At 43.3% G+C, this 24653-nt stretch overlaps 1 protein-coding gene across 5 annotated transcripts in view; it reads right to left on the bottom strand.

The window, feature by feature from the left end:
- The window catches only part of LRMDA (leucine rich melanocyte differentiation associated), a 1022392-nt gene that overhangs the window by 415632 nt on the left and 582107 nt on the right, over nucleotides 1-24653 (bottom strand). The window contains exon 6 of one of the 5 annotated variants that reach the window (XM_033129765.1): nucleotides 23844-24059. The exons of the other annotated variants lie outside the window; for them this stretch is intronic. Within the exon in view, the coding sequence (XP_032985656.1) occupies nucleotides 24003-24059 (57 nt within the window). The 3' untranslated portion in view covers nucleotides 23844-24002. Of the gene's footprint in view, nucleotides 1-23843; nucleotides 24060-24653 lie in introns of those variants that run through there. 5 annotated transcript variants of the gene reach the window in all.

The raw sequence follows: 24653 nt of genomic DNA, 5'->3' as shown, positions 1-24653 counted from the left end.
TTTGGTGTGTGCTGAATTGATCACGGGGTCAGAAGAATTGTCATATCAAACTAATGAGAACAATTAGGAAGACTTTAGTCCAGGAAAAAAGGCAAGGAATGAGGAAGGATCCCATCAGAATCAACAGAATCACACAAGGATGAATAAAAACACTTGTCCATTTGATCCTAGATTATGGGAAGGGGGAAGAGAATCTTGAAGACCAGGTAAAGGAGTAAATTTTAAGACAACAGAAGGATTATTTTATTGACCTTGTGCACTCTTTGCCCCCAGAGTTGGCACTGGCTGCAATGACCAATATATTCCAAAAAGGTTTAGTAAACTCACCAACAACAGACCCATAAGGAATTGATTGCCCATTTACAAAATAAATAATTAGGAAATAAGTTGGGTGCCCATCAGACTTCCCTTTAGAGGGCCTGTGCTTCCCTCCTGCCCCGCTTTCCATTCAGAAACTACGTGTCATACGTGTCAGTTCCTAATTTACATTCCATTCCCCTTGGGGTCTTTTTGCTTGTTGGCAACCAACTAAATCCCTACCCTCAAAGTCTCAAGATATACAGTAGTCCCCCCTTATTCACAGGGGATACGTCCCAAGACCCCCAGTGAATGAGTGCAATCACGGATAGTACCGAATCCTATATCTACTATGATTTTTCCTATACTTACATACCTATGATAAAGTCTAATTTATAAGCTAGGCACAGTAAGAGATTAACAACAATAACTAATAATAAAAGAATAATTATGACAACATACTGTAATAAAAGTTATGTGAAGAGCTTTGGGGCCGTTATTAAGTAAGGGTTACTTGTACACAAGCACTGTCCCACCAAGATAGTTGATCCAATAACCCAATCAGCTACTAAGTGACTAATGGGTAGGGAGTGTATACAGTGTGGAAACACCAGACAAAGGGTGATTCACACTCCAGGGAGGATTGAGAGGGATGGTAAAAGATTTCATCATGCTATTCACAATGACGTGCGTGCAATTAGAAACTTATGAACGGTGCCAGGTGGGTCCCAAAATTAGAGGGGGATCACTTCGTAAGTTATGTAAATGTCTAACCACTATACTAGACACCTGAAACTAATATAAAATAATATTGAATGTCAACTATAATTGAAAAATTAAAAAATAACTTATGAATTGTTTACTTCTGGAATTTTCCACTTACTATTTTTGGACGGTGGTGGACCACAGGTAACGGAAACGATGGAAGGTAAAACCGTGGATAAGAGAGGACTACTGTAATCTTTCTAAACAGTAGACAAATTTCAATAGAACCCTCCTAGAAAGAAATGAACCCATCCTGAATCAGAGGCACAAAGCTTTATAGGGAAGAAGATACTTGGGGGAAGGAGTTTCTCCTTACTCTGGTCATGCAGCCATGTCCTAACAGAGACAGAAGATAGCTATGGAAAGAGCAGAACAGAGTGCCCTCTCTCCTGTAATCCTATCGCCCGGCTTCTGCTAGGTTACAGCAGGGATAGATCAATCTCTTCTCTGTCTGGCTTAGGTGCCACTACCGGACAGCTCTGTCGGGTAAAGAGTTTTTTGTACACTACTCTCAAACACTGGGCAAATCAAAGTCCGTGCCATTGAGCAGAGGAGCAATGATTACTGCTTTATCTTTTCTCTCCTTTTGGGTTTCAGCCTGAGCCCCTCTCTCTTGGGCTCATTGGTCCCGTTTCTGGCCTCTGGAGTGGGACAGCTGGCTCTGATGCACCCGCTCCACTGGAAGCCCCTCTGACATTGAACACAGTCCTGCTGGCATCCCCCTAAGTTTCTCCTTTTCCAGATGTCTCCAGCTCTTTCTATAGTTGCTCTGATGATTTAACTTTGAGAATTCCCATTCATCCTCCTAAAATGACCCTGTATGACTGATTTTTTTTTTTTTAATGGTAGATGGGGATTTTGTCTCTCTTGGGACAATAACCAAGATGGGGTATGCGATGCACATCTGTCCTACACAGAAGTTACAAATTAAATGAGGGCCCACAATACGTGTCCGAGCCTCCAGGAACCTTGGAAATAATTGAGTATGTTTGCCCTTTACTCTGCAAAGGGTTTGAAGGTCACAGGCAAAACCTGCTTGAGAGTCCCACACTTCCTGGGCCAGAACAAGTAGTTCTGATCTATGCTGCTTCCCTGGATGAGATGGCTAGCCCTGATGTGTTCTCCTGCTATCGCATGAGCGTCCCCATGTCATTCCGCCACCTGACATTGAGGAGTACCGGTGCATCCTTCACTCTCCCTCCAGCCCCCAGGCAGATTTGAAGGCCCACCAACTCTGGGGATGATTTACATGGCCTGGGAAATGATTTTCCAAAAAAACACTCCATTTAATTGACCTTTGGTATATCTCCTTGGTGGTGATTTATTTGTCTAGGACAAGCCAAAGAATATGTTTCCCCACCACTGTAAAGCCTCTGTTCCCTCGCCCTCCAAGTTCAGCAAGTTTCTGGCCAGAGAATGTTCTTCCTCTCCACCCACTCAGCCTTTTTGTCTATGGTTTGCAATCTCATTTGCTAAATATACTAAGATGCCCTGGACGCAATGGTCTACGGTTCCAGTGTGCCTGACTTCCTTTGGCTAGGAACATCACACATAAATCACTGTGCTGGCAGCTGCCATCTATTTATATCCATAACCCATCAGGAATGAAAGTGCAGGTCTTCCACAGTGATGCCTTTTTCATCTAGGATCCTCCATGAGAGTTGCACCCTCCCTCCACCCCCACACTCCCACCCAAAGCACAGATACCTGCAGAGTGGTAAGCACGGAGAAGCACTCAGTGACTACTGAGTGAACAGAATGCTTAAAAATGTTCAAGGAGTAACCTTCAACTTGGCCACTTATTGATGAGTGCTGAGTGGCAATGGCAGGCCGAAGCTAAGAGACTCTGAATGCAAACCCGGATGCTGAGTATGATGAAGCACAGCCTGAGTGGAGGAAGACAGGGCTTGTCAAAGAAACAAGCAGTAAAAAGTTTCCCAGCCTCTCAAATAGCTTTGGACTTCTCCCAGCCTACAGCTGTTCTCTATAAGCCCCATTGACAAGCCACTGCCAAGCTGTCCCTGAAGGATTTCCTGAAAGGTGAAGGTCTCCCAAAGAGGGAAAGGTAAAACGTGTGGGTTGGCAAGAGTTGGAGTCTTTCAGAAATGTTTGGAAGGGGGCTTTGGTTAGTTAAACTTAACCCACTGAGCAGATCCCTCTTGCAATGAAGGGACTGCTCTGAACTCAGACAGGGCTGGGCTTTCCCGAGAGACTGGGTTGGGTGGGGGCTAGAAGAAAATCAGAATATGTGTTCACTGGTCCCCAGTAGGGAAGTTTGGTTTCAAACATGTCCAGGACAGTGTTTAAATGTTAGGAGACGGAATGGTGGGGGCAGGCAGTGTAAAGCATGAGAAGGAGGAGGTAGAGGGGTAGGAGTAGGTTAGTGGCGCTCGTGAATGGGAATAGCTGTTGAAGGCAGATACTTGTGTTTCCCCCGACATCCCTCTGTCTGTGAACAGGCTATGTTCTGCTAAAATCCTTCATGGGGAGAATATGGCGGGATGGGGGCAAAGAGTCCGGACCACTAGGAAAGATGGCAGATGTTTGGGTTACATGAAAATGAACGCTGGCATCTAGTCCTCCCTTCAAACCAGAGGGATTTCCTCTGCAGAAATGTCCTCCTTTGACCAGAAAGCACATCAACAAGATGGTGGGTAACAGGACAGAGAACTGATCTCCAAGGACACAGGATGAGGGTGGAGCTAAGAGAAAGGAAAATGTCACCCGCTCTATGGGGTAGGGGCCATGAGGCAGTCAAGTGGCCCCTGCCGCACCCCAGCCCCAGCAAGGACATCCTTCCGGAGTGCACGTGTGGGGAGAGCGGACTTGATTTTGGTTGGCAAAAGAGGCTTTCTCCTCCCAGTTGCTCCAGGGGACTGTGCAGAATACAGTGCAAGATTGCATTACCAATTTCTGTTGGCCTAACACAATGAAAACCCATATCTAATTTGCTGTCCACTATCCCCCCAGGTCCCCTTCAGCATTTACTGCTTTCCAAATATCTTCCTCCCATTGACTATCTGTGTTTCAGATTATTTGTCCCCAGATGTATTAGGATGCATTTACTGCAGCTGAATCTCATCTAGTGATTTCCTGTCCATATGTCTGACAGCTCCAGGTCCCTTTATGCCACGTCTCTGTCATTGATGGGGTTTGTAATATTATACCTCTCCATTTAGGGTAATGTACAGATTTAATTAGCATATTCTTTACAAATTTTCTAAGTTATTAACAAGGATGCAGAACACAATGACACAATAATCCCTGTGGCACCCTGTGGCCTCTGGATCACATTCTATGTCTGTCTCCAATGCCACAATGAAGTGGCCCATTCAGCACACCAAAAGAGCTAGTGCCAAGTTACTTTAATTATGAAATAGGCAAAAGGATGGTCTGGTGTAATGAAAATGACATTGAACCAGGACCTAAGTAGATTTCGTCCCAGCTCTGCTAATAGTTATGAGCTATGTGACCTTGAGTAAGCCATTTCTGTGTTCATTTAGTGAGTAGTGAATATGTTCACTATTAGTCTTCATAAAAGATGTAAGAAAGATATTAATAACTCTGATAACAATGTTAATAATAGCTAATTTTAATTAAGCTACTACTATGTGCCAGATACGTTACCTATATTATTCCTAACCTTCACCATATACCTGTGAAGTTAAGTTTTGTAACCTGCATTTTGCAGATGAGAAAATGGAACTGAAAGACTTTAAAGGATGTGCCAAATGTCACCATGGTTAAAAGCTGTGACTTGAACTGTATCTTTGTGATTTGGGAAAGAAAAAAAAAAAATACAACCCATAATATTCTGGTAGAGTCCTCTGGATGCCAAGAAAGAAGGGGTATTGAAGTCTAGGGCTCCTCCTCCACCAAGCTTTCCTTTCCCTTGCTGTTTGTCCACATGGGCTCCCTCAGCTTGTAAAGGTTGCTTGGGAGCCTACCATGTGCCAGGACCTCTGTGAGACAAAAGGGCTTCAGCCATGAGTGATTCCAGGTTCTCAGAGTTTCACCCCTGGACTTCATCTTTCTCCAGGGAAACAAGTGTTACTGGGAAGGGTGCCACGGTCAAATGAATTTGGGGGACATAGAGTTAAACCAAGTTCATCAGCTTCTTCCCCACAAGATTCCCTAGAGCCTTTGATATTATCCCAGCGTAGATTAGATGGCTCCCAGGGGGCAAGGGACGCAGCACTTCCCCCTATTTAACTGTAGGACACATCAGGTGCAGCATCTTGAAACACCAATCCTCCCTGGAACAGACTTGAGGGCATGCTGCAGAAACGGACCTGAAGTGGACAGCTGTCTTCCAAAGCACTCAGCCTCCGGCAAGCTCTTCCCCCTCTAGAGGAAGACGCGTTGGGCGCATGGACTATATTGTACACTGTTATTAGATGTTATGGCCTCAACTGAAAGCTCACAGAAGTCAGAGAAGGCATTTGATTCATCCTTCCGAACCCTAACTTCTCTTTATTCATTTATTTTTTTTATCCCCCTCTATAGCTCATTTTTACTCCCTTTTCCACCATACACACCTACTCTGATGTAAAAATGAGTCTTTGGTAAAATGTGTTGGTGGTTTTGTTTCCAAGGGTTTAAAATATTTAAATAGTACTGTGTATATGTTTGTTTCTTAGTTTGTAAGTTAAGCGCTATTTTTAACATCCATGTTTTAAATGTAGGTTTTATTATTATTCAGGTATGGTGAGGCCAACAGATCAGGAGAAGACTGGCAGTGAGAAGACAGTTTTACTCCCGGTCCCCAAGAGGAGGACCACACCACGCAGGGCTCCATGGGGAAGCACCAGGATTTCGGGAGGAAGAGGGAAAGAATGAGCGAGAGGCTTCACTGTGGTTTTTAGGGGACGGAATGGATGAGGCTAGTTATAAGCAGGCTTAGGGTTGGCTAGTGTGAATGACTTCAGCAGACTCTGGGGGGGAAAAATGGTCCTAAGTGGTCTGTTACCTGGCTCTGGGAAGCCTGGAGCAGACGGATACTGCCTCCTGGAAAGTAAGAGCCAGATAGGGGAGGTGGTTCAGAGTATGGGCTCTGCATGGGTTAGTTTTCATATGAAAGGCCTGCTCCGGTGAGTCACTTGTGATCTCTAAGAGCTGGTTAGCACCGGGAAGGGGAGTATTGCCGTAGTGAGCTAGGCCCCGACGCCAGAGCATCAAGAATACAGCAAATAAGAAAATGGAGTACTCCACGCTATCCTGTTGCCTGTCATGCATCCGCTGTAGCCTCGCTTCTAACTGTTGCCCAGGTCTCCAAGGCAGACACCCACCACGACCTCCCACAGGCGCCTGCATCTCAAGTTGCCTTCAACTCTCTACCACCCAAATAATACCGTAATGAAAATCCTCATAAACACCTCCTTATGGTCCTATGTAAAACATTTCATTGGGATATATATCTTATAACGGAATCGCTGGGTCAGAGGCTATGAGTATATTAACTCGACTCAGTAGGCCAGCCAACACTCCAGAGTCACCCTCCTGCCAGCAGTGCATGCAAGTTCCTACAGCACCACATCCTACCACCATTTACCATCAGCTGGCTTTTCAATTGTTCTAGTCTAACAGGTGCAAAATTAGGATTTATTCTTATATTAATTTGCATTTCTCAGATTTCTAATGTGTGTGATCCCATCTGGCTTTGTCAATACATATGGGCTAAACCAATTCTAGGTTAGCAAGAAACGACTAATGGAAAATGCTAGATAGATTTTCTTTGAGTTAACAGGAGCAAAGGCTGCCTACCTCTGACTAATCATCCCAGAAATCCCATGAGCAAAGGCACTTACTAATACAGAATCAAATAAATCTTGTTTTTGGCTTTTATGAATGAGACGAGACACTGATACAACCCTTTAGGAGACAAACCTTCTCATTTTGGACAGCTTGCTCCAAAGTGGCCGGCAGGGGAGCCCAGCCTGAGGAAGGGGTACAATGTAAATCCCTTTCAGGTCAAGTCAATAGTTGGATGCTGAGGAAGAAGATTCAGAAGTGCCAAGAGCTACCTCACTTCCATGCTTGTGAGTTCCATAGTCTGACATCACTGAAATCGTTACACGAGGAGAGGTCGTTTATTAAATGTAAGCTAATCAAAGCAGAAATCTACACAATAGGACGGGAGATAGTATTTACTATCTATATTCTATAATATGCATATAATGCATGTATAGCCAAATATGTAAATATGTATGAACACATAAATGTACTTATCTGGTAAACATTTATGTTTATACATACATACTTCATCTGTCAGTGTATTTCTAGAGATAATGTTTCTCCCCTCTCAATAAACTACTAACCTAATACATAAGTTATACCCAGTTTAGTCCCTACCCTCAGATCCAGTTCTATAGATGGATTTCTTTGGCCCCATGTTAGGCAACTAGAAGAATTGAAAAGAAAATTAAAACATTTACACATTAATAAAAATATATGTATATAAAACATATATCATCCTATATGCAATCTGTGGCATATCTGATTTCATAGAAATAAACACACCATAGGCATTCTAATAGTGATGCTTTTATTTAAAAAATGGACCAGTGTTAAGTGTAAATACCACTAACTAGAGGCCGATACAAAATCTGACGTTGATAACAGGAAACATAAAGGTGTCACTTGGGCCATTCCAGATATTTCTCTCTCTACTTTATTTTCTCCTTGGCCCTCAATAAGGAAGTCTTTGGTGGAACTGCTGAAAGCAAACTGGCTGCTGCAGCTGTGTTTCCCACCAAGGGTTCCTGAAGGTATCATGGCATGAAGACACAGCCCATGTTGAGAGGAGTGAACACTAACTTACTCATTTAAAACAGAAGCAAACTCTGACTCTCCACGGGCCTTTGGAAGAGGCATTTGCTTCTGAGTGCACCGCCCAGTCTACTCTCTGACTTACAGAGATGGGACAAAGGGTGCCCTGGGCATGCTCATCCACACACCGGTCTGAATTAGCTAGTAAATCACAATGCAGTAGCTAATAACAGCCATAAAGCCTTTTGAGTTTTACAAGGTGTTTATAACAGGCAGCTCACTATAATTTATATGGAAAACATGAGTCAGCTCCTGACACAAAGCTGATATCTGGACAGTGGCCTTGTGGTATGACCTCTAGCAGGCATCCAAATAAACTGCACACTTTCCCTCTGGCCCAAGGCTGGCCACTGTTTCATACACATATTTTTACAACACCAAGTGGTAGGGAAACCAAGAGCTAGTGCATGCCGGGTCTTCCCTGGTGACTCGCCATGAGGAAGAAGGTGATCACCCCGATGTGGCTCAATGTAGTGGAAGATGGCAAATACCAGGGATGGTTTAGGACCATCTGATGTTTGGTCCCATGAGGTATAACAGGAAACATATGAGATACATTTCCTACCCTCCCAGTGGAGAAAGCAAGGTGGATACACACAAATATTAGAAAATATAATATGTAACGGAGTAAAGGGAAGCTCTGGGATGTGGGAATTACTGAAGCCCCAATTTCATGAGAGGGTTTCATAGAGGACAGGATCTAAGGGGGCCAGTGAAGGTGGGAAGAATTTATGAGACCAAGAGGGAAGGAAAGATTCCCTAGAGAATGAATGAGTGAAGAGACTGGGCCAGCAATAATAATAGCGTATCTATTTTGATGGAAAGAAAGGAAGGAGAGAAAGAAAAAGAAAAACTTCAGACATAGCCTGACCTTGGTGAACTGAAAGTACACTGAAGAACAGTTGTAAATGAGATCAGAAATGACAATGCAAAACTCAGAGCTGGCATGAAATAACCACAGGTGCCCCGGACACAAGGCTCTGTGCGATGAAGTTCACAAAATTACTACCAGGTAAGGACCAACCCAGGTGAAAAAGACCAGCAGGATGAAATCAGGTCCCTTCCCTCTTCCCTACTATTATAAAAATGAACACAAGAAAACTTATCCAAAGCATTTTTTTAAAAAAGAATATCCATCTCCATCATTACCAGATGATTCTGGATTTCAGTCATCGCCTGGTCTCTGTGCACACTGATGTCCTGGGAGAAAATAATTGCATTCACTTGGCTTAATTTCTTACTCCCTTCCCATCGTTCTCAGGTCCCTCCCTTTTTTTTATATACGTTGATGTCAAGACTCTTTCTCCAATGGAATGTTGCTGTTCTGGTGTCCATCTAACTGAAGCCCCAAGACTTTTTGCAAACTGCCCAACTCAATGGGACTTCACTGTCGAGCCAGGTAGAGCTCCTCACTCAAGGACCTCGGTACACCTGAAGAGATCTCCCTATTCCTCCGTGCTGCGCTGCGTTCTTTCCCTGCAGAGTGTACATGGGCAGCCCACGGAGAGGCAAGAGATGCATCCTGCCCATCCATCCAGAAGTGTACGTAACTGCAAGCCTAACTCTCTATGATTCTTCCTTCCAGAGCTAAACCTAAAATAAAAAAATCAGTCTAAAAATCCCTGTGAAAAATTCTGGCCATCTGACGCTACTAGTCAGAACGTGATTAACAAAAAGGGGAATAAAGAGTATAAGGCATAGAGGTCAAGTTACTTAAAATATTCAATCTATAGCATCCATCTGCTTTATCTGGCACCAGAGGAGGAAAAATCTGTAGGCGCCTAAGCATTGCAGAAGAGGTCAGTGTTGTCCGATAAGGAAAGGCTTAAGTCCATCTTTCCCAGAAAGTGCCTCCTGTAAAGGCTGAAACTCTGTTTTATGTGCTGTGTATCCTAAAGCCTTCCAAGGAGTCTAATATAGTTAGTAAATATAGCTGGAAGGATGGATGGATGGACAGAGGGATGGAAGAATTGAAAAAAACTGAGGCTTAGAGGTAAGTGGGTAGAAACTTTGGGTAATGGGTGAAAAAGAAGATCTTCCACAAAAGATACACCTGAGATCCCTTTTTAATTATTTGATGGAAGGAGAAGAAAGAGAAATATCTCTATTCATTAACTCTCCTATATCCTTAACAAATGACCTAAATCACCTTTATCCCATTATCAGAGTGGGAGGTTGAGGTGAGAGTACAAGTTCTATACACCTGGGCCAAGTGTACCAGAGGGTATATCCTGAGAAACAGTAACACCAGTCTTAGGTGTGGGATATTTAATTTTCATACTTGGCCTGAAATTGATTCCAGTCTTGAGGCTCCATTCATGTCTCTTTCCATCTAAACCTCTGGGTGACAATGTCATCTCAGCTTGGCAAAGCTAAAAAGGTACCCTCTGACAAGCAGAGGGTATTGAGCAGTTTCTTTTGCTCTCATCACTCCAAATTCTCTATTTTAAAAGACTCAAGAAGAATTTCTGCTAATCTTGAATCTCAAATGATATGATCATAAACAAATGGTGACCTCCCAATAAAGTCTGAGAAACCATGACCTTGGAAACTCTACTTCCTTCCTCCTAGCATGATCATGTCCCCAACTGAGAGGAGATCTGTCTCTGTGTATTTTTAAAATATGAATATTTTTTCTTCCCAGTGGTCACAAATGGCATAAATTGCCATTAGCCATGACAAAGACAGATAACCTATCATTCAGGAGAGAGATAGCAGAAAGGCTGAAAACACGGTTATTTTCCTATAACTTGAAGATCTCCAGCTGTCTGTAGAGCATCTCAAACTTTCACCCTGCTAGAAAGCTTGTTTTGAATAAAAGTGGAGGGAACTGTAGCTTTTCTCTTAAATCAGCTTCATGAGTTCTAAGTACGAGGATAGTGGCCTGGCCTGAATCTCAAGCATGGTACCTAGAACCCTGCCTAACTCCACCCCATGCCTGCCCTCTGGCCTCAACCCTTCCTCCTCAGCCTATGGTTTGGAGTGGGAACTTCCAGGCCCGGGGCGCTCCTCTACAATATACAAAGACAACGCTGGTGGTTTGAAGATGCGAGGTCCTGCAAGATAGACACATATGAGCAAATACTATTCCTAGACCATGTCCCTGCCTCCCAGAAGTGAGGAGAAAGTCTAGATGATGTGGAGTGAAAGAAAAGTAAACTGTGGTCCTAAACTAGGTCAAATCAAATAGTCCCCATAGACAGATTCGGGACCATTTGGAAGCTAAGCACATAACATGCTTTTCTTTCTACTCCTGGGTGTAGAAGGTAAAAACAGGAAAAAAAAAAAAAAAAAAAAAAGGAAGAAGAAGAAGAAAAAGAAAGGGAAAAGAGAGGGAGAAAGATAAAATTGTAGAGCTTTTATTCTGTGCCATGCCTTTTATAAGTGCTTTATATTCAACATTTCCTTTAGTCCTTTAATCCAACAAAGTTTATTTTACTAGCCCCATTTTAAAATAAGGTAACTGAGGCACTAACTTGCCCAAAGTCACATAGCCAATGGAAGAGCCAGGATTTGAATCCGGGTGGTTGAACCCTAAAACGTGGGTCCTTCAGCACGACGCCATGTACCCAGCAGCTGCAGGTACCACTGTGGACCTCAGAACTGACCCAGGTGTCAGCCTGAGGATCTGTGCACGCAGTCAGATCACAAAGCCACAGGGAGACCGTCAGAGATCATCTAAGTCTATGCATCCATTTTACAGATGAAGAACTGAGCTCTGGAGGGAGAGACTTGCCCAAGAAAACGCAGCAAGTTGACTGCTGACATGTAACTAAAACACAAGTGCTCAGTGTCGTGGAGGCTGCCATGATGCTCACCAAATACATGCACGTTTCTTTCTGGGCACTCAGCTTCGCTGCAGTATTCGTGTGCAGGGGCTACCATAACAATACACCACACTGTAATTTAATTTAAGCAACAGCAACTTATTTTCTCTCTGTTATTGAGGCTAGAAGTCCACGATCAAGGTGCCGGCAGGGCTGGTTTCCTCGGAGGCCTCTCTCCTCGGCTTGCAGTTGGCTGCCCTCTTGCTGTCTCCTCACATGGCTGCCCCTCTCGCATGCACACCCTGGTACCTCGTTGTGGGTCGTAATTTCCTCTTCTCATAAGGACACCAGTTATATTAGATCAGGGCCCACCCTAACAGCCTCATGTTAAATCATCACCTCCTTTAAAAGCCCTATTTCCAAATACGGTTACATTCTGACGTACTGGGAGTTAGGGCTTCATCATATGACTTGGGGTAGGGGAAGGAATACAACTCAGCCCCTAATAGCTGCATTGCCCGGACCCTGTTGTAGTTACATATGAATGTTCATATGATTGAGTTCTGGTCAATGGAATGGGAGCATTAGCGACGTGTGTCACCTCAAAAACAGGCCCATAAATCATTCGCACAATTCTCCACACTCTCACTCTTGCTCCATCCATCGGCTACACCCAGTGGAGAACTCCAAGGCCCAAGAAAAACGCAGAGCCACTGGATAGAAGGAGCCTAGTTCCCTGAATGACCAGGACGCGTCACTCTCCACCCAGAAATCTTCAGTGCATGGACAGTGACAAAGCCAGCAAGACTTGAGGGCTATCGGTCACAGCAGTTAGCCTCTCCTGACTTAGACACCCAGCTCCTCAAGCAACATTCTTTTCATTATATATCAAGGGGCAGTAACGTTACCCAAAATAAGAAGGCAAATAACAGACTGACACGAACTCCAAGGTCATTGACCCATCCAGGTGGACTTCAGAAAAAAAGAAGGAAAAAAGCACTGTCCCCTCTTGGGGTACCAGATATCTCCCCTAGAACCTCCTCTCACAGACTCCTGTGAGGTCTCCTGGCCGCTCCTCTCTACACAGGCTAATAACTGGGAGGGGGAGGTCGGGTGCACGTGATAACGATACCTTTTCTTATTTAAACAGGCCGTTTTTCTTCCTAATAAATGCTTCTTTTTTTTTTTTTTGTCAGCTCAAATATTCCCCTTTGATAGAATCCTGAAAATAATTAGCCTTAATAGCTCTGCTGTGAATAATGCCACACAAGAAGGGGGTCAATGTTAATAGGAACCTTCCACTCCAAAACTAAGTCACCCTCTCGCCCCCCACCCCCAGAACAGAAATGTAACAAGGAAAAGATTATAGGTTTAGCACTACTCGGGAAGAAATGTATATTTGAAATAAATGCATGAAATCCTTTAAAAACAGCACGTGCTGAAAACTTCACATTTAGTTTGATTTGCTTTCCAAATCACACAGACTACACAGTTGCATACAATCTTTAAACAAGTACAACCCCTGAGAAGTGTGGATAGATTGAAGGGAAATAAAAGCAAGATCAGCTGGCTTGTAATCTTCTTTTCTCTTTTTTCCTTCCCCAAACTGCGTTAAATTGCCTATTGAGAACAATAACATATTTATGCTTTTGTAGGTGGAATGATTGGTATTATATACAAAGATTTGGCGAACAGTCTAAAGGCACATTTACACTGATCAGGACTGTATGCTGTTAATAGTTTTCGGGGTGCTCTAGAGGACCTGTAATCACCTAGGAGTACAACTTAGCTGGCCAGCGCATACTTGGTAGGAAGCTCCTACTGATTCTAAACCTTTCTCCCAGAACCACACCAACCATAAGACTTTGGGAAGCCTGTTCCCAAACAGAGCCTTGGTAAGTGTCTCTTTTGACCTACATTCTTCTTCCAGCCTGGGTAGGTGCCGTGACTCACCCAGGATGGACTGCCAACATGAAAAATGGCACCGACACATTCTTATATAGAGTCTAAAACTGCTCGCGTGCCCACACTTTGTGATCCAATAAACTCCCTGGAAAAAACTGCCCTAAAAAAATTTTAAAGGAAACACACACACACACACACACACACACCTTGTAGTATTTTACATATAAGGTTAAAATCTAGAATCAGTGTGAAAATGGTTTCATAACTGATAGCACTTATATCAACTTGATGAAGAATTGTGCAGTCCAGAAAAATAATACATTTGACGACTACAAAGTAGCACAATAAAAATATTAGGTGAAAAAGGTAGAGCACATTAAACACACATAAAATATCTGTAGAAAGGAATAAGGTTTGGAAGAGAACAGAGCTAAATGAAAAGTCATAGAGTTAGCACGTAGGGAATACAGTTGAAAGATTTTCTTTGTTAATTTCCCTTAATGGGATCATAACGTTGTTTTAAGAAACATATAAAAATAAAATAAAACAGAATGAAATGGTCCCTGGGCCTTTTAATCTTTAATTACCACACTTTTGTCTGTGCCCTGAGATTCAAAGTCCAAGTTCATATGTAACTTAGAATTCCCCTTCTAGGAAATTCAGGAATATCTTCCTGAAGACGTTTGTGGAGGGCGGTAATACGTGGTCGTGTGGACAAACACAATCAGACCATATAGTCAGACTAGACGAGCTGTTTCAGCCAAAGCACAGAAAAAGCAAGTTGCATATAAGCATCTAGAAACAAGAAAGTTGGGAAACTCTACTTCCAAACAACTCCACAGAGAGATCTGTTGACACACACACACACACACACACACACACACACAAGCAGCAGCACTGAAAGACCTTTGGTTACAGTGCAGTACAACTTACAAGAATAACTCAGCTTTTCTGGAAACCCAAAAGGCAGGGAGCGGCTTTGTCTCACACCTCATGTCCATATCCAGGAACAGCTAAGTGACAGTGGCCGCTAGCACAGCTCCTGCTCCCCCTGAACTTTGCAAATACCTCTTTCTGTCACTTCTGACATGCGGGCGCCTTTGAAAGCTGAGTGAAGCAAGGAGCTTCCTAGTCACTCTCTGTGAGGTTTACACAGATCTCTGGCTAAGTGGCTTCCCTTTTGTAAGTACCACCTTGGAATGGTAACGGAAGATCACTGCTAGAAGGGACCTGAAGAGCTTGCCTACGTGACTTTCTTATTAAATATGTTTTCCAAAAGAATTGCTTCTCTTTACTCATCATCTACTATGTGCCAGGCACTGTGTCAGAAGCCTCATGTGCATTTGTTTCTTATTGTCACAACAAACTGGCATGGCAGGTGTTCTTGTCACCATGATACAAACCGGGAAAATTATAGAAACAGAGTGACTTGCCCAACGTCACACTCATTTACGTGACAGATAGGGATTAGAACCCAAATCTCTGGATTCCTTGTCCAAGGCTATCAAAAAAACTTCGCTACCTCTCTGACTCACTCCGGGGCACTCAGCACGAACTGCTTTTGCACAGAGGTTATATAATTAGTTGTCTGGTCCCTGTTGCTTGCAGGGTAAACAACGTCTGATAAACCCACAATGCTGTAAGTATTTATTACACTGCAACCCAGCTGCCAACTGTCTAACCATTTTAATAAAAAGCTATTTTCTAAGGTTTATGTTTTATTGCATGTATGACTCCCTTATTGGTTAGCATTTTGGAGTTGTGGAAAAGGTTATGAATTTAGAAACTGGCTGCATTCATATCATATTTAAAACTTAATGCTATTTTATTAAAGACATATGGGCCTCCAAAGTACACATATTAAATGTCATGTAAGAAAAGTAGCAGTTTAAATCATGGTCAAATTCATTTTTGACGTGACTCCTGAGGCTTCCCAAGATCTGAACTATTTCTTTGTAAATCTGGCAGTTTAACCACACTCATAAATCACTTTCAAAGCATATTATTTCTTAATTTTACTGCATTAGAGAGCGTTTGGCCTACACAGTGAACTGTTTGTAGCAGTTATGTGAACAGAGTTGCACATTTAGTCATATGATGTGCAAAAGAAGAGGGGAGGAGAAGTAAAGAAGGAAAGCTTTTCATTCTTTAGTCTGCTTTACCTACCCTAGCCATTTTTACCTAAGCAAACACAATTACTAGTGTTCAGATTGGGCCTCTATCATCTCCAAGTGCAGAAGTCACGAGTTGGTATTGAGGGTTTTCTGAACACAAGGAAGAAAAAAAATAATGTGTAACGTAATCTTTTGCAAAACATCCCATGACTAAAAACTAGAATGAGTGCACAAAGTACTTTTTTTAACATAATACTGAACTGAAACAGATTTACAAAAAAAAAAAAAAAAAAAAAAAGCAGCTGTGTGTAGTATGGCTCTTGGTTCTTTTTTATTATCCAGAGATCCAATATCTCAACCGTGGGTTTTCAAAGCCCTCCTAATGATGAGATGTTCTTTGGATGTGCATAACAAGCCCCCAGATTTCACTCCCTGGTTTTCTCCATTTTCCTACGGGGCGGAAGCGGGTTGACGACAGTGACAAATTCCGGGATCTAAACATCAGCCTTGATTTCCAGATTGACCAAGGGAGTTGGAGGAGGATTAAGAGAGTTGAGTCCAAAGTTACCCAAATGAAAGGGCTTAAGGGCTTACTTTTGCACTGGGCATCCTTTCCCCAGTGTGGGCCCTGCACCGAGACCCCTATGCCCCACCGCTGTTCACTGGGGCTGCTGTACTGTTGTCCTACTGCTTTCACCAGTGACCATGGAACCTCTTCTGTCCTCCACTCTACACTGACTTTTCTTGCACCTCTTTTTTTGTCCTGGCTCTCTCCCTCGACTATTACCACAAAAACAGAATAGCCTTGGCCTGGAGAGGCCTCCAAACTCAGGGGCCTGGGCCTCCCAAGAATGACCAGGCCAGGAGGCCTTCTTTCTCCTCCCATATTCCTTTCTTTTAGCTGTTTTACTCTCATCAGGAGGTAGGTGCTTAGTAAAAGTCTTAGAAACATTTCATTTAAGCATAAAACTCAGTTAAACTACAAGGAATATAGGGGCAATACCCCTTCTATGGACTGAGTTATATCCCTACCCCCTAACCTTTAATATAGGTCTCTCTCGCTCTCGCTCTCTCTCTCTCTCATCTCCTGCGATGTGGGGACACAGTGAGAGGTGGGAAGAGAGCTCTAACCACAACCATGCTGGCACCATGATTTGGACTTCCATTCTCCAGAACCATGAGAAAATAAAAGTTCTGCTGTTTAAGCCACACACTCCATAGTGTTTTATTATGGCAGCCTGAGCCATCTAATACACGCCCCCACCTCAAGCTAAAATTACCTTCCCCTTGCTCACTCACACAAACCAATGACACAGCAATGCCACAAAAACAGAGCTGTTTTGAAATTATACAACTACTAACACTCGCTGCCCCTGATTCTATATACCAGAAACAATGCAAGGTCCTTACACATATTATCTCATTGAATCCTCACAACAAATGTGGAAGGAGGCATGATATTTCCTGCATTAACAATGGAGAAACGGATGGCAGAAGATAGACTTAAGTGTAATCTTGAAACTTGGTGTGGGTCTGGCCCCTACATGGAACAGCAAATCTGATAACAGCCTGTGAACAAAGTAAGAATCATAGGTTTTTCCATGAAATACCAGCAAATTCAGATTTTAAACCATTCCCCAAAGAAGAGCTGGAAGCAACAACTTGAGTCACGTCTAGGACAAAAGTAAAGGTTGGATGGTGGGGAGAAATGAATAAAAATGGGTCAAATAAAACATGGGAGAGGTCGCTAAGCCAGATAGCTCTGTGACAATGCAAAATGCCAACAACAGCAACAACAACAAAAAGTGACTCACTTCTAATTTCGCTCATGAGTTAAAGATGTCATGAAAAATAAAATTCCCCACTTCAAAAAAGAAAAAAAATACACATAGCTTTAGAGCTAGACAGGAGCATTAAAGTGTTGTTGAAAGAAATAATGAGTTCTAATTCAGGTAACGTAGCTCAAAATCTACTGCCATACTTTCAAATTCGCATGAAAAATGAAAGTATCCTAAAATGTCCATGGTGCAAAAGGAGGAGTGCAATTGCTATCACTGACAATAGCACTGAACTGAGCTAAATAAACATCAAAGGAGGCCCCAATTACAGAGCATCTGTGCATTCCTGCCGGTGCCCTGTCTGTTAATCTAAGACACTCAACTGGAAGGAGAAGAGTAAATAAAACAGCTAATTGTACCCCAGCCTTCAGTGACCCCCAGGGAAGAGCTGCCCTATCATGCTTGAGAAGCACCACTCTGCCTGGTCAGAGGGCAAGGATGATGCCTTTGTCCCCCCGAAGTAAACCATGGTGACCACGGGTAGACAAAACAATGGAGAGGCACAAACACACTTCTTAGAAGGTTGGAACCAGCTCTCACACTGGATCTAGGGGCCTGGATATTCTTGGAGGTTTGGGCAGGGAGAAATGAGCTCGCTGGAGAAACAGGCAGGGAGCAGTGGGAATATGTCATAACTGTTCTCTTTTATAACAAGAAACAGCTTCTTTTGACTTCTCAAGGAACCATTTGGGAAGAAAGGCACCTCTAGAGGTAAAGGTAATTTTTTTAAATGAGAAGCTCTCCTCTGAGCATCAGGCTCCTTGCTGAGCCTATTCTGTGGAGGAAGGAAGCACCGTTACTGGAGCTCGTACTATAATACTGGTACTTATCTGCGTATACCTGGATGGTACCCTGAGAAGTATGAGTTAGCCACACTCAGACAAACAGATCAAATTTTTATTTCAATCAAACTTTGTGAAGACTTTTACCTCCATTCAAGTGGGTTATTCTAAGATCATCTTATTACTTTACCCTGTCCACTACTTTGCTTCTTAGACTTTGGGGTCAACAAAAAGAACAAGTAAGTGTTAAATATTAGCGACGTCCCTTTCATCACTAAGCTTACATGAGTTTTCTTTTACGTCTTCTTCTGAAAGTTCACTCTTCTTGTCTGTTGTTGTCAGCTGAATGTACCCCTCACCCCAAAGTCATACATTTAAGCCCTAAGCCCCAGTATTTCAGAATGTGATCGTGTTCAAAGGAAAGGCCTTGAAGAAGTGACTGAGCTAAAATGAGGTCGTTGGATGGGTCCTACACCAATACGAGAAAAGGAAATCGGGACACACAGAGTAGGGCTGTGTGCACACATGAAGACGACTATGTAGGCTGAAGCGAGGAGGTGACCACCTGCGATCGAGGGAGAGAGGCCTCAGAAGAAACCATCCCACCGACACCTTGTCTTGGACTTCCAGCCTCCAGCACTGTGAGAAAATGAATTTCTGTTGTTGTAAGCCGCTCAGTCTATGGTAGTTACGGCAGCCCTAGCAGAGCAGGACATCAGCTACTAGTTGCAGGCACTTTGGAAATAACCAGAACTCAAAGGCAGAAACTGGGACCATGCCATCTGCACTTTCTCCTCCTTTAGCCATAGAGTTGTAAATAATATTAACATGTAATCAAAGTTAGCTTCAGAACAAGGTTCCTGATTTTTCCCTAGTGAGCCATCTATCCTGCAGGTTTGCAGGATGCCTACCTGCCTGAGGGTTCAGTCCCTACCGCCTGAGGTTTCCATGGGTCCCCAAAGGGACTTTGTAAGCCAGGTGGAGCTTCATGAAGCCACAGAGTTCAGAAGGACAGGTCTGACTGAGGGGTGGGAACACTGACGCTTTTGTGATCCTCCCTTTTCTCAGACCTCAGTCGCTGGCCTTCTTTCTCTGCTCCCAGACAAGTTGCTTCTGTACTTCCAACCCACTCCTGGAATCACCAAGCTCAAAGCAAAGAACTGGGGGAGGGAGGGATGGTCGAGTAAAGCATGTTAAGGATAGGTGTTGCTCAAACTCACCAATACATCTCCCACTGGAGAGCAGGTCCTGCCAAGCCCTGGAGCTGCACACACAATTGGGGCTAAATTTAGTTTTAAACATGGGTAACATTAAAACAGCACCTCAACTTTATTCTCTGAGAACCCACTTTCTTAAGGAATCATCTTTATTTTCTTCTCTTTCCTTTCAAACTTAATTTTTAAAATAATGAAAACCTTAAACTGCAAGAGCAAAATACCAAAAACTATCTTCTAAAGTGGATCAAGAAAAAGTCAAGATTACAGACACAATTAGCTATCAAGGTTCCATCTCAATCATTACCAGAGATCACACGAATGAGGACTTTTCATGGCCCAGTTAAGAAGGCTTAAATTCACTCCTTAAAACTAAGGCAACTGATACCATAGGGTAAAGAGTATTTTGGGTAAGAACGTGTCCCAGGACTTTTTCAAATGCCATGTACCCATCACCAGGGAGTTGCCATGGTTCTCTGACTGCCATGGGCTTTCTTCTTATACAGCATCTGAGCTGCTGGCTACCACACAGACAGTCCCAGTAAGAGGGCTCTCAGCCCCAGCACTTTGACCTCCATGGCCCCTGAATACTGGACAGCCTCAGGCCAGCAGCTGCCTCTGCACGGATTTCCCCAACACCTGCTGTGCATAGAGCACTATGCTTCCTCTCCCAGATACCCAGAGACCTGGACGCAGACCTGCCCTTACTTTCCTCCCACTTCAAACCCTTCCAAGTTTCCTCCTCATCCTATAGTTAAAATCACAAATGTGGCCTAACAGCGTCCTCCACAGCCTGGCTCCTGCAATTCTCTGCCTCACCCATGCATTGCACCCAAGTGGGCTCGGGGAGTGGTCACAAGGACAAGGTCAAAACCAGAAATTACAAAGCTACCTGTGGCTCCCTTCCATCTCCTGGTCTTCCTGCTCTTTTGTTCCTGCCTCCCAGCTCGTCTCCCTGCCTAACTGATGAATTTAAGGTATACAGGGGAAACATCATACCCTTAGCGGCCTAGGCAGACCTAAGGGAGAGTCTGACTCCACACTGCTCTGTAATTTTAGGTGTTGTATGTCAGTTCTCTGATCGTCAGTTTCCTCATTTGTAGATTCAAGTTCAAGGAGAAATTTAGAGATGATATTGTTAAGTTGCTGGTATAATATCTAGTACACATTAGATACTTAATATATGTGAGATGTTGTTTTTACTCACGTATCAGGAAAGTTTCAAAGCATCTACTAGTGCACCACTGGGCAGCCAGGTGACCAAGGCTGGCCTTGCAATCCTAATTAGTTAAGCATCCAGAAAGCCTACAGAAGTTGATGCTGTGACACCAAAAACTGCCACTAACTTCAGTAAAATCCAAGTTGTGCCCTAGTTAAAAGCTCTTGTTCAAGTGGCCAGGAAAGGACCAGAGGGCAGGATGTGTGGATGGATGGATGGCCTATCTATTAGTCAGGTTTCTGTAGCAACACTACGTTGCCAAATAGTGGTGGCGTACAACCAGCATTTATTTCTCATGCAGAGATCTGTAGTTGGCTGGGGTAGCTGTGCTTCAGCTTCAGACTGCAGGTCAGGTTCAGATCTGCTCAGTGTGTGTCTCATGTTGTTTTCATAGCAAATGGCAGATGTGCAAGAGGAGTGAGTGGAAACACATTGTACCTCATATTGCCTTGGCCCGGAACTGGCATGCTTTCATTCTGCTCATATCCCATTGGCTAAAGGGCTGAATGGCCAAGGCCAAAGTCAATGGGATGGAAAAGTGTACTTCTTCCTCAGAGGGGAGCCATGGTAAGGACAGAGAGAAAGAAACAATGTTAGACAATGAAATCTACCACACTCCTCCCAATTTTTAGGTTCCAGAGGCTGTACAGAGTATCTAGGAAGACTTCTTTCCATGACCCCCCAGGCACATCTGTCCAAGTCTCTTTGGACAAAAGTGAGCATGTTAGAGGCCAAAATGAGGAAGAGTGCGGAGCTAGGCCATTGGGGTACAGTGAAAGCCAATGACTCCAAGAGAGACACCTCAATATCTCACCAGGCACTGGGGCTTAATGGAGAGTGAGACCTACTATGTGCTAGGCACCTGTCCAGGCCCCAGAGACTTCTGGGAATGGCTTCCGAGAGGCTGCCACCAGCACCTATAGTTCTGTTTCACTTTCTTTACTGTGAATTTTAATTCTCCATCCACAGGGCTTTGCCAGGTTGCTGGAGACATAACTTTTCTTCGGCAGTCTAGCTCTGATTTCAAAGGGGTGCTATCCAAAAGCAAGGTAATGAAAAGCTACCAACATTGCCTCCAGAAAGCAAACTCTGAAAGCATTTGAGACACAGGATACGATGGTGCTAAAAATGGAGTAGCACAAAACCCTTAAGTGATTCTTCCTCAAATGAATGTGGCAAACTGGGAAATCAGGAACAAGAATGAAAAACAAACAAACTGCAAATTTTCGGCTTCTGGAATTGTTTCTAAACATGATGCCTAAGCATCTCCCACAAAAGAAATTCATTAAAAATTTTCTTCCCTTCAAAATTTACTATAAAGTAACTAAAAATAGAATCTGAATATGTCTCTAGACAAGGAACATCTGTGTAAAAACAGAAGAGAACTATAAAAACACTAACATATTTAGGTAGTTAGAAATATCCAGAAAATCACCTGACAGTTTTAGTTTTCTCCTGAATGTTTGGCACAGTAGAGAGCTTTCAACATATATTGGCTTATCGTCTATTTAGTTGCATGTCCACGTGGTTCACAATATTTATTTACAGGCATACCCTAGATTTATGTAAAATATATATTCTTGAGAATGTTAAGTATAGAGTAAATGTTAGTGGTTGCAATCAATCTACAGGTATTTTCTGATAACCTTTTACATGTTTGCAATTGGGCTACAGAGGGGTAACAGAAGATATGAGAGACATATGTTGTGCTTTAGAACAAGGGAGCACCCAGTAAAGAACTAGGCTAGGTATAAAAAAACAACCAAGGGAACTAAACAAGCCACTAGGCTGAGTTCCTTGATGGCAAGACAAAAAAATGCAATACCAGCTAAGAGAGGGAAAATCTCATTTTAACTACAAATAGACTTGTGGAGCACCCCAACATGTTTTCTGAGAAAAGCTACTTTTTCATTTCCTAAAAGCCCTAATACGAGCAGGTGGATTCTGGGAAAAGGACTCAGATGACACCTTGAGCAGTGATGGAGAACACAGCACAGAGCACACCCTTGCCTCCCTGAGCAATGCTACCTGACGGAGAAGCTGAGGCCCGGGGATCACCGAGGCCGTAGATTTTGCCATCATAAGTAATCCCAGGGCAAATCCTTTGGAAAAACAAATAATCAACTGAGAATCTGTCTTTTCTGCCAACACACAGATTCAAATTATTACATTTTCTTAAGGCAAAGATCCCTTTCCTGCCTTTCCAGAGGGCCATATTGAGGCAATAAAAAAAAAATGGACCACCTTCATGATGCATCTTCCAGTATGCTCTGTTCACAGTTAATTCTTGCCGCTGAGCCTTTGCTATAGACCAGACACTGGAGATATGAGAGTGAAAAAAGAAAAGCCCTGCCCTCATGGAGCGGACACCCCAGTGGGTAAGTGTCTGCTTCTTCCTGATGCTAGCATCCCCTATCTTTATGCTAGCTTGGCTTTTTTTGTGGAAATCCAAAAACATGGACTCAGATGGAGGAAACTAAAGTTACCCAGGGGAGTTAGAGCCCAACTCCCGGTGTCAAGAGCAAGACTGCGTAATGTAGTCATGGACGCAGGTAATCCGTGGCTCCAAATATCTTTCAACTTTCAGTTTAAGTAGGAGAATAAAAAAGACTTACGGAAGGTATAGGTACTCAGAAGTTTATTACGTTAACACATCACATCTCCCTCCCATGTACACACACACACACACACACGATAGCCCCCCCCAAACCCAAAGATGCACACACACACGCAAATATGCAAACTGAAAAACTACACAAATAAACAACCTGCACATGATAAGAAACCCAGGCATGCCTGCATACAGACATGCATAATGTATTTTCAAGGACCCAGCCACACTCAGGAACATACCTATTACCATATCTTACCTAGAAGAGAACGGCTATGATTACAAGCAAAAGTACACATGTGAAAACACTTTCTAACACAGGCTGTGATTCTCAGTCCAGCTGCCCATGTAGCTCCTCTCCCTATCGCTTCCATAAGGTTCTAAAGATTAAATACTTGAGAGCCGACTTTATGTATGTGCCTGTAAACAAGAGGGCTCAGCTTTAAATATATGTCAAAGAAATGACAACTGTGCTCTTTGCCAGAACAGGGATGAATAATTACAAAGCCAGGACATAATTAAGCAATTCTGACTGTCGGATTCTTGAACTGTCTCTCTGATGTGCCGGGCTGGTGTGTCTTCCCCGCACGTCCTCCTGGACAGGCCTCTCCACCGCTTTGATCTATGTTTCCTGGTGCGGTGAGGGGGTCACGGTCTGGTCATTACAGAAGCCTTTCTTTGGGGGGCCTCAGCCTTCTCTGCATCCAGCTTGGCGCTCTCTGCGTTAACAATGGCATGATTCAATGGCCAGTATTTGACAAAGATATATATTTTCTTTAAAATTCTGGGAAATGAGCAAAGCCTAGCTGTTGTAAGTCCATTAACTGACAACACACAAACACCGACACTCACACATGAACAAGTCTAGAAGAGTCCATTAGTATTAGGTTGGTGCAAAAGTAATTGCAGTTTAAAAGGTTAAAAATAATCGCAAAAACCACAATTACGCTTGCACCAACCTAATAGCACTAACTATCACTGCCCCATGAATGACAGCCTCTTTCTCTAGAATAATCAGACAGAAGGCAGCCTTTAAACGACAAAAACCAAAAGGCAGCAATGAAGGCAGTAATGTGATCATGACAGAAAAGGAGAAAGACCTCACGCTCAAGTGGCAGGGCCTGCTAGGTACCAAATCAAACCTCTGTGACACAGGGCGTTTATTAGCTCCGGGATGATTTTGCATTTGCGTCAGCTGAGAACACCCACACTGCCCGTTCCCTACCTCTGAGGCAAGGGCTGCGATTGGAGAGGCCTTTTCCATTCTCCCAAATACTTTATGTCAGAAATAAAATGAAAACAGCTCCCCAAAT

Source organism: Rhinolophus ferrumequinum, chromosome 16 (genome assembly GCF_004115265.2).
Source record: "Rhinolophus ferrumequinum isolate MPI-CBG mRhiFer1 chromosome 16, mRhiFer1_v1.p, whole genome shotgun sequence".
NCBI lineage: Eukaryota > Metazoa > Chordata > Mammalia > Chiroptera > Rhinolophidae > Rhinolophus > Rhinolophus ferrumequinum.
This window is presented reverse-complemented; position numbering and strand designations above follow the sequence as displayed.